At 47.6% G+C, this 11,048-nt stretch overlaps 1 protein-coding gene across 1 annotated transcript in view; it reads left to right on the forward strand.

The window, feature by feature from the left end:
* Positions 1–883, forward strand: part of LOC311114059 (puratrophin-1-like) — a gene marked incomplete at its 5' end in the record, with an annotated part of 18,586 nt that extends 17,703 nt beyond the window's left edge. The window contains one exon of the mRNA XM_084189332.1: positions 701–883. Within this exon, the coding sequence (XP_084045458.1) occupies positions 701–706 (6 nt within the window). The remainder of the gene's footprint in view (positions 1–700) is intronic.
* Between the last annotated feature and the right edge of the window lie 10,165 nt (positions 884–11,048).

Genomic DNA, 11,048 nt, shown 5'->3' on the forward strand with positions numbered 1-11,048 from the left:
ATATGGACCCTGGGCTAAGAGCTGTGCTAGTCTGTATTTCTCCAAGCTGCTGCTGTTTATGGCATAGCCTGGGTACCAGCCTCTTTGTGCTAACATTCCACTCCTTGTCATGCCAAACACATGACACAGAGTACAAGGAGTGGAATGTTAGCACAAAACAGGTCTGGATTTCAGGCTAGCTGTGGTGTTTTCATTGGAAGTATTGGTGCTGTAGTATCTCTGTTGTATCTCTGTAGTATCTCTGTAGTATCTCTGTAGTAACTCTAGTATCTCTGTAGTAACTCTAGTATCTCTGTAGTAACTCTGTAGTATCTCTGTAGTAACTCTAGTATCTCTGTAGTAACTCTGTAGTAACTCTGTAGTAACTCTAGTATCTCTGTAGTAACTCTGTAGTAACTCTGTAGTAACTCTGTAGTATCTCTGTAGTAACTCTGTAGTATCTCTGTAGTATCACTGTAGTATCTCTAGTATCTCTGTAGTAACTCTGTAGTAACTCTAGTATCTCTGTAGTAACTCTGTAGTATCTCTGTAGTATCTATGTAGTAACTCTGTAGTATCTCTGTAGTATCTCTGTAGTAACTCTGTAGTATCTCTGTAGTAACTCTGTAGTATCTCTGTAGTAACTCTAGTATCTCTGTAGTATCTCTGTAGTATCTCTGTAGTAACTCTGTAGTAACTCTGTTCTCTGGTCTCTCTACAGGTCTAATATCCAGCTGCTTCCATCCAGAAAGACACTGTTAACACGCGAAGGAAGACTGACGAGTATTTATTTTTTCTCGCGCTGCCAGCAACAACTCTCATCTCACATGGACGCCGAAAAGACCTGGGACATAGCACTGTTTTGAAAAAGAAAAGCCACTTTTGAGCATAACTTTTATATTGTAAAAAAAAAAAAAAAAGTTGATTTAAATATTGTTATATTTTTCTTTCCAGAAGTACTGGTGGGTGCAGTAGTTTGTTCTGTTCTATATTGGTTACTCTGTAAATAATGATTGGAATAGTTTCCAGTGAAGATATGAACGCTTGATTGCTTTATCTTCTTCCTCTTGTCTTGTTGACCACTTTTTCTCCAGACTGCAACTTCTGAAACACCTGATGATTGATGATATACCTTGGGATGAAAAGGCTAGTTCTGAATCAGGCAGGAGTATGTCAGGATACGTGTACTCTTCAAAGGTCCAAATCAACATGCTTTTTCAAAAGGCAGCATTCTGGTACCACTCGTTTACATTGTCTTCACATAATGTCTGTTCTTTCGTTTCTGAATTGACCTGTGGTCAGATTCCTCCATCTTGTTTTACCGTGGTGGTGTTGCCACTTCCTTAGTGCCTCCTGTAGCTGGTCAGGTCTGACTGCGGGTGCGTCCCTAATGGCACCCTATTCCCTATATAGTGCACTACTTTAGACCAGAGACCTATGGCCAAAAGCTCGGGTCAAAAGTAGTGCACTATATATATAGGGAATAGGGTGCCATTTGGGACGCAAGCCTGACTCCAGGTCAGTTCCCCTGACAGGTCAGAGCCAGTGGGTCTGAGAGGCTGACGTCTCTCCTGATGGTGGATCTGTCCTCTCAGCTCTGTGACTTGGGGCTGGTGTGATGTAGACGGGGAGAGGGAGAACGGTCCACACTGAGAGGACAGATGTAGACGGGGAGAGGGAGAACGGTCCACACCGAGAGGACAGATGTAGACGGGGAGAGGGAGAACGGTCCACACTGAGAGGACAGATGTAGACGGGGAGAGGGAGAACGGTCCACACTGAGAGGACAGATGTAGACGGGGAGAGGGAGAACGGTCCACACTGAGAGGACAGATGTAGACGGGGAGAGGGAGAACGGTCCACACTGAGAGGACAGATGTAGACGGGGAGAGGGAGAACGGTCCACACTGAGAGGACAGATGTAGACGGGGAGAGGGAGAACGGTCCACACTGAGAGGACAGATGTAGACGGGGAGAGGGAGAACGGTCCACACTGAGAGGACAGATGTAGACGGGGAGAGGGAGAACGGTCCACACTGAGAGGACAGATGTAGACGGGGAGAGGGAGAACGGTCCACACTGAGAGGACAGATGTAGACGGGGAGAGGGAGAACGGTCCACACTGAGAGGACAGATGTAGACGGGGAGAGGGAGAACGGTCCACACTGAGAGGACAGATGTAAACGGGGAGAGGGAGAACGGTCCACACTGAGAGGACAGATGTAGACGGGGAGAGGGAGAACGGTCCACACTGAGAGGACAGATGTAGACGGGGAGAGGGAGAACAGTCCACACTGAGAGGACAGATGTAGACGGGGAGAGGGAGAACGGTCCACACTGAGAGGACAGATGTAGACGGGGAGAGGGAGAACGGTCCACACTGAGAGGACAGATACTATCAGCTACAGAGTTTCAAATGCAAAACCTTTTTCTTGTTGTTCATAAAAAGAAAACACCAAAATGTACTTTGTCTGTAAATATTTGCGCCAGTGGTGCTCTGTGGTTGTAGCATTGTGTATGAGAAAGCAGAGGAAGGTTGTGATAACGTTGTACATGTATGTATTAACCAGCAGAAAGCAGCAGGGGAATCGCTCAAGTGCCATTCTCAAACAAACACATGACAAAATGACTTTCCACTGGTTGAAGCTGGAGCATGAATGTGGACTCAACTGTCATATTTCTTCATCCTAACAAGTTCACACATTTAATAAAGATGGATTGCTTTGTATCCAGAAGGACGGTGTTGCTTTGTATCCAGAAGGAGGGTGTTGCTTTGTATCCAGAAGGAGGGTGTTGCTTTGTATCCAGAAGGAGGGTGTTGCTTTGTATCCAGAAGGAGGGTGTTGCTTTGTATCCAGAAGGAGGGTGTTGCTTTGTATCCAGAAGGAGGGTGTTGCTTTGTATCCAGAAGGAGGGTGTTGCTTTGTATCCAGAAGGAGGGTGTTGCTTTGTATCCAGAAGGACGGTGTTGCTTTGTATCCAGAAGGAGGGTGTTGCTTTGTATCCAGAAGGAGGGTGTTGCTTTGTATCCAGAAGGAGGGTGTTGCTTTGTGTCCAGAAGGAGGGTGTTGCTTTGTATCCAGAAGGAGGGTGTTGCTTTGTATCCAGAAGGACGGTGTTGCTTTGTATCCAGAAGGACGGTGTTGCTTTGTATCCAGAAGGAGGGTGTTGCTTTGTATCCAGAAGGAGGGTGTTGCTTTGTATCCAGAAGGAGGGTGTTGCTTTGTATCCAGAAGGACGGTGTTGCTTTGTATCCAGAAGGAGGGTGTTGCTTTGTATCCAGAAGGAGGGTGTTGCTTTGTATCCAGAAGGAGGGTGTTGCTTTGTATCCAGAAGGAGGGTGTTGCTTTGTATCCAGAAGGAGGGTGTTGCTTTGTATCCAGAAGGAGGGTGTTGCTTTGTATCCAGAAGGACGGTGTTGCTTTGTATCCAGAAGGAGGGTGTTGCTTTGTATCCAGAAGGAGGGTGTTGCTTTGTATCCAGAAGGAGGGTGTTGCTTTGTATCCAGAAGGAGGGTGTTGCTTTTCACTGGGATCCTGAGATGGGTGTAGGTGAGTGAACCTGTCTTACTGTGTTGAGGTGTGGGGAACACTGTGGGCCTGTAGTCTGTAGGGTAGTGTATCTTACTGTGTTGAGGTGTGGGGAACACTGTGGGCCTGTAGTCTGTAGGGTAGTGTATCTTACTGTGCTGAGGTGTGGGGAACACTGTGGGCCTGTAGTCTGTAGGGTAGTGTATCTTACTGTGCTGAGGTGTGGGGAACACTGTGGGCCTGTAGTCTGTAGGGTAGTGTATCTTACTGTGCTGAGGTGTGGGGAACACTGTGGGCCTGTAGTCTGTAGGGTAGTGTATCTTACTGTGCTGAGGTGTGGGGAACACTGTGGGCCTGTAGTCTGTAGGGTAGTGTATCTTACTGTGCTGAGGTGTAGGGAACACTGTGGGCCTGTAGTCTGTAGGGTAGTGTATCTTACTGTGCTGAGGTGTGGGGAACACTGTGGGCCTGTAGTCTGTAGGGTAGTGTATCTTACTGTGTTGAGGTGTGGGGAACACTGTGGGCCTGTAGTCTGTAGGGTAGTGTATCTTACTGTGTTGAGGTGTGGGGAACACTGTGGGCCTGTAGTCTGTAGGGTAGTGTATCTTACTGTGTTGAGGTGTGGGGAACACTGTGGGCCTGTAGTCTGTAGGGTAGTGTATCTTACTGTGCTGAGGTGTGGGGAACACTGTGGGCCTGTAGTCTGTAGGGTAGTGTGTCTTACTGTGCTGAGGTGTGGGGAACACTGTGGGCCTGTAGTCTGTAGGGTAGTGTATCTTACTGTGCTGAGGTGTGGGGAACACTGTGGGCCTGTAGTCTGAAGGGTAGTGTGTCTTACTGTGTTGAGGTGTGGGGAACACTGTGGGCCTGTAGTCTGTAGGGTAGTGTATCTTACTGTGTTGAGGTGTGGGGAACACTGTGGGCCTGTAGTCTGTAGGGTAGTGTATCTTACTGTGTTGAGGTGTGGGGAACACTGTGGGCCTGTAGTCTGTAGGGTAGTGTATCTTACTGTGTTGAGGTGTGGGGAACACTGTGGGCCTGTAGTCTGTAGGGTAGTGTATCTTACTGTGTTGAGGTGTGGGGAACACTGTGGGCCTGTAGTCTGTAGGGTAGTGTATCTTACTGTGTTGAGGTGTGGGGAACACTGTGGGCCTGTAGTCTGTAGGGTAGTGTATCTTACTGTGTTGAGGTGTGGGGAACACTGTGGGCCTGTAGTCTGTAGGGTAGTGTATCTTACTGTGTTGAGGTGTGGGGAACACTGTGGGCCTGTAGTCTGTAGGGTAGTGTATCTTACTGTGTTGAGGTGTGGGGAACACTGTGGGCCTGTAGTCTGTAGGGTAGTGTATCTTACTGTGTTGAGGTGTGGGGAACACTGTGGGCCTGTAGTCTGTAGGGTAGTGTATCTTACTGTGTTGAGGTGTGGGGAACACTGTGGGCCTGTAGTCTGTAGGGTAGTGTATCTTACTGTGTTGAGGTGTGGGGAACACTGTGGGCCTGTAGTCTGTAGGGTAGTGTGTCTTACTGTGCTGAGGTGTGGGGAACACTGTGGGCCTGTAGTCTGTAGGGTAGTGTATCTTACTGTGTTGAGGTGTGGGGAACACTGTGGGCCTGTAGTCTGTAGGGTAGTGTATCTTACTGTGCTGAGGTGTGGGGAACACTGTGGGCCTGTAGTCTGTAGGGTAGTGTATCTTACTGTGCTGAGGTGTGGGGAACACTGTGGGCCTGTAGTCTGTAGGGTAGTGTATCTTACTGTGTTGAGGTGTGGGGAACACTGTGGGCCTGTAGTCTGTAGGGTAGTGTATCTTACTGTGTTGAGGTGTGGGGAACACTGTGGGCCTGTAGTCTGTAGGGTAGTGTATCTTACTGTGTTGAGGTGTGGGGAACACTGTGGGCCTGTAGTCTGTAGGGTAGTGTATCTTACTGTGTTGAGGTGTGGGGAACACTGTGGGCCTGTAGTCTGTAGGGTAGTGTATCTTACTGTGTTGAGGTGTGGGGAACACTGTGGGCCTGTAGTCTGTAGGGTAGTGTATCTTACTGTGTTGAGGTGTGGGGAACACTGTGGGCCTGTAGTCTGTAGGGTAGTGTATCTTACTGTGTTGAGGTGTGGGGAACACTGTGGGCCTGTAGTCTGTAGGGTAGTGTGTCTTACTGTGCTGAGGTGTGGGGAACACTGTGGGCCTGTAGTCTGTAGGGTAGTGTATCTTACTGTGCTGAGGTGTGGGGAACACTGTAGTCTTGTCCTAAGGAAACAGACTGACTGTATGACAGAGTCCTCTATCCAGCTGCTCCAGACACTCGGTGTAGCGCTGGGCTAGAGGAAGGGAGAACTGGAACAAGGAAAGGGATGATGGATCTCAGAGATGGTCACAGTAGATTGATTTCAATTGAAGATTTTTGGTTCAAGAGGCCCTGAATGTTGGTTTTGTGGGACCCCGTCTGGACAATATTCTAGGGGAAACACTGAGAGGAAATCCTAAGGTGCTCACCTCCACCCACTGCAGTAGCTGCTGCTCTCTGCTCTTCTCCCGTCTCTCAGAACAAACGACTCTGAGCAGCTCAGAGACAAAGTCCTCAGCCTTCGCCTGTCCTGTCTGGGGGAAGAGAGCGACGGGGAGAGGGGTCAGGGAATGAATGGGAGCTGCACCAAAGAGACCCATCTTTACCACACCAATATTGGCACCTCAGGTGACCACTCAAACAGTTTACAGAACATCAACTCCATAATATAACTCCGTAATATCAGCAATATAAAAAGTCCTTATATCAACACCAAGGGGGAGTTTCCCGGACACAGATTAAACCTAATCCTGGACTAAAGAGCATGCTGAATGCAGAATCCCCATTGAGTTTGCATTTTAGTCCAGGCTTAATCTGTGTTCAGAAAACTGCCGGCAAGCGTATAGTCTAGTCTTGTTACCCAGAGGAAATAGACCAGATTGGCTATCTTGACAGTGCAGTCCTTGGAGTCCTCTAGTCTTATGGAGTCCAGGATGAGTCCAGTCAGAAAGACGTGGCACTGCCTCCCAAACACCATCTCCTCCCAGGACACATTGAAGCAGGCAAAAGCCACATCTGGAAGGTGAGCTAGAGACAGACTGTCTGGATGCAAATCAACTCGTTTACCACGACTCAGCAGGAAATATATACAACAGAACCTCTACAGATCTAAACTATTGTGGTCTGCTTCCCAAATGGCACCCAATTCCCTTTATAGTGCACTGCTTTTAACCAGTAGTGCACTATATAGGGATTAGGCTGCCATTAGGGACGCACACTGTTTCTCTCTCATTAAACAGAGGAAACCAACAGCGGGAATTCAAGCCAGTCCTGCTCTAATGGACTAGATTCATCATGCATAATGATAGTGTGATAGTTGTTCTCTCATGCTGTGGCCAGTAAACAAAGTCCTGTGACAAACTTTAACACGCAATATTTGGTTCTGGGTGCCAAGATTAGTTAACACATTCCATACCACGCTACACCACACGCTACATCACACGCTACATCACACCACAAGCTACACCACACGCTACATCACACGCTACATCACACCACAAGCTACACCACACGCTACATCACACGCTACATCACACGCTACACCACACGCTACACCACACGCTACATCACACGCTACACCACACGCTACATCACACGCTACACCACACGCTACACCACACGCTACATCACACGCTACATCACACGCTACATCACACGCTACACCACACGCTACACCACACGCTACACCACACGCTACATCACACCACAAGCTACACCACACGCTACACCACACGCTACATCACACGCTACATCACACCACAAGCTACACCACACGCTACACCACACGCTACATCACACGCTACACCACACGCTACATCACACGCTACACCACACGCTACACCACACGCTACACCACACGCTACACCACACGCTACATCACACGCTACACCACACGCTACATCACACGCTACATCACACCACAAGCTACACCACACGCTACATCACACGCTACACCACACGCTACACCACACGCTACACCACACGCTACACCACAAGCTACATCACACGCTACACCACACGCTACATCACACGCTACATCACACGCTACACCACACGCTACATCACACGCTACATCACACGCTACACCACACGCTACACCACACGCTACATCACACGCTACACCACACGCTACATCACACGCTACACCACACGCTACACCACACGCTACACCACACGCTACATCCTCCTCAGCACGACAGTTGGTTTTAGTTTCTAACAAGGAATGTGTCCAATCCATCATAGCTGCTGGATGTTATTTATTCACACTAAGTTTCCTGGTACTAATCATGAGACTGCTACCATTTACTTCTATAGCTCCTATCATGGGACTGATTTGAGAAAGTAGTCTCCATCTCCCCCTTGTGGACAGGGTGGCATACTGCATGCGTTTACTGAGCACAACATAGTTTTCAAACCATCGCACAGTAAAAGGTCATGGTAAAGGACTTACTCTTGATATCTGCTCTCACGTTTTGGTCTTTGTCTGCTTGATGACCTGAGGGAAATGCATGTTTTCTATTCACCTTTGGAAAATATATGGCCACTACTGTGGTCCTCTGTAGCTCAGCTGGTAGAGCACGGCGCTTGTAACGCCAAGGTAGTGGGTTCGATCCCCGGGACCACCCATACACAAAAATGTATGCACGCATGGCTGTAAGTCGCTTTGGATAAAAGCGTCTGCTAAATGGCATATTATATTATTATTATATTATTTACACTAAAGGTATACAAAATACATTCCAATACATTGACAAAGAGAAGAAGAAGAAGTGACCTGTGTGTGGAGGGCTGGCTGTGTAGATGAGGCTCTGGGTGAAGTATCCTCCAGGCTCCCCTCTGCCCACGACCGGAGGGTGGTCAACCCTGAGAACACAGCCCCGCACAGGGAACACGCAGCCCCTCGGGGCAGGCCTGCGCCAATGGACGTCATCTACTCAGAGAGAGAGAGAGAGAGAGAGACTTCCTCTACACTGGTATGAGACATACTGAACACAGCCCTCAGGTCAGGCCTGCTCCAATGCCATCTACACCTGAGAGACAGCCCTCAGGTCAGGCCTGCTCCAATGCCATCTACACCTGAGAGACAGCCCTCAGGTCAGGCCTGCTCCAATGCCATCTACACCTGAGAGACAGCCCTCAGGTCAGGCCTGCTCCAATGCCATCTACACCTGAGAGACAGCCCTCAGGTCAGGCCTGCTCCCATGCCATCTACACCTGAGAGACAGCCCTCAGGTCAGGCCTGCTCCAATGCCATCTACACCTGAGAGACAGCCCTCAGGTCTGCTCCAATGCCATCTACACCTGAGAGACAGCCCTCAGGTCAGGCCTGCTCCAATGCCATCTACACCTGAGAGACAGCCCTCAGGTCAGGCCTGCTCCCATGCCATCTACACCTGAGAGACAGCCCTCAGGTCAGGCCTGCTCCAATGCCATCTACACCTGAGAGACAGCCCTCAGGTCAGGCCTGCTCCAATGCCATCTACACCTGAGAGACAGCCCTCAGGTCAGGCCTGCTCCAATGCCATCTACACCTGAGAGACAGCCCTCAGGTCAGGCCTGCTCCAATGCCATCTACACCTGAGAGACAGCCCTCAGGTCAGGCCTGCTCCAATGCCATCTACACCTGAGAGACAGCCCTCAGGTCTGCTCCAATGCCATCTACACCTGAGAGACAGCCCTCAGGTCAGGCCTGCTCCAATGCCATCTACACCTGAGAGACAGCCCTCAGGTCAGGCCTGCTCCAATGCCATCTACACCTGAGAGACAGCCCCAAGAGACCCAGTACATTGTGAGTTCAGAAGTCACTTTCAGGGTAAAGGAACCATTTTAACATTATTCTGACCCAAGCTCACTCTGACAGACATTCTACAAAGCCTATTGAAGCCAATGATCTACTATCACTGCCTAACAGTACTACTAGTCTATGCAAGTCTTACTCCAGTCTCCTTTTCACCTCATTTAACACCTGATTTACTTAACAAGAGGCACATCTCACTAGGTGGTCCAGGCGCCTCATGACATGGCGGGGGGGGGGGGCGGACTTTCCTCTTTTGTTCTCTATTGTTCCTCAAGCAAGGGGGGAGGCTGATGACATCACGAATTCCCATCAGCCCAACTCCTGGAAGTTTGCTAAAACCACATGATTTTACCCTTTAGTGTGTGTACTTTCCTGTATTTATACTTGGGATATTACTTTTCAACAGGAAAAATCACTGGAGGACGTCTTTAAGGTTTTAGTTGGGTGATTCTCAAAATGCATACTACCCTCAAAGGCAGTACAGTATGATGACAGGCAGAAACTACTTCTCCAATAGAAATCCCCCTGATCACAGTTGTAGGCCAGGCGACGTTGGCTAGCTAAGCTCATGTGCAGAAACACGTCATCGGGTCTAATGGTTGTCTCGCATCGAATTGCGCATGTTGCCGGACATCAAATAAAAGGCACGCCTTCGATATAAAGTTGTTTTTGACGAAAATGAAAACATGTCAGTTTGTCGCTACTGAAGACATGTTGGAGTAATAACATGTTCAACTACTGAAGACATGTTGGAGTAATAACATGTTCAACTACTGAAGACATGATGGAGTAATAGCATGTTCAACTACTGAAGACATGTATAAAAAAAAAAAATATATGTATTCACTAACTGTAAGTCGCTCTGGATAAGAGCGTCTGCTAAATGACGTAAATGTAAATGTAAATGTAATGATGGAGTAATAACATGTTCAACTACTGAAGACATGTTGGAGTAATAACATGTTCAACTACTGAAGACATGATGGAGTAATAACATGTTCAACTACTGAAGACATGATGGAGTAATAACATGTTCAACTACTGAAGACATGATGGAGTAATAACATGTTCAACTACTGAAGACATGATGGAGTAATAACATGTTCAACTACTTAAGACATGATGGAGTAATAACATGTTCAACTACTGAAGACATGTTGGAGTAATAACATGTTCAACTACTGAATACATGATGGAGTAATAACATGTTCAACTACTGAAGACATGATGGAGTAATAACATGTTCAACTACTGAAGACATGTTGGAGTAATAACATGTTCAACTACTGAAGACATGTTGGAGTAATAACATGTTCAACTACTGAAGACATGATGGAGTAATAACATGTTCAACTACTGAAGACATGATGGAGTAATAACATGTTTAACTACTGAAGACATGTTGGAGTAATAACATGTTCAACTACTGAAGACATGTTGGAGTAATAACATGTTCAACTACTGAAGACATGATGGAGTAATAACATGTTCAACTACTGAAGACATGTTGGAGTAATAACATGTTCAACTACTGAAGACATGATGGAGTAATAACATGTTCAACTACTGAAGACATGATGGAGTAATAACATGTTCAACTACTGAAGACATGTTGGAGTAATAACATGTTCAACTACTGAAGACATGTTGGAGTAATAACATGTTCAACTACTGAAGACATGTTG

This window comes from Coregonus lavaretus (genome assembly GCF_964263955.1).
Source record: "Coregonus lavaretus genome assembly, contig: HAP1_SCAFFOLD_1791, whole genome shotgun sequence".
NCBI classification, from domain to species: Eukaryota; Metazoa; Chordata; class Actinopteri; order Salmoniformes; family Salmonidae; genus Coregonus; species Coregonus lavaretus.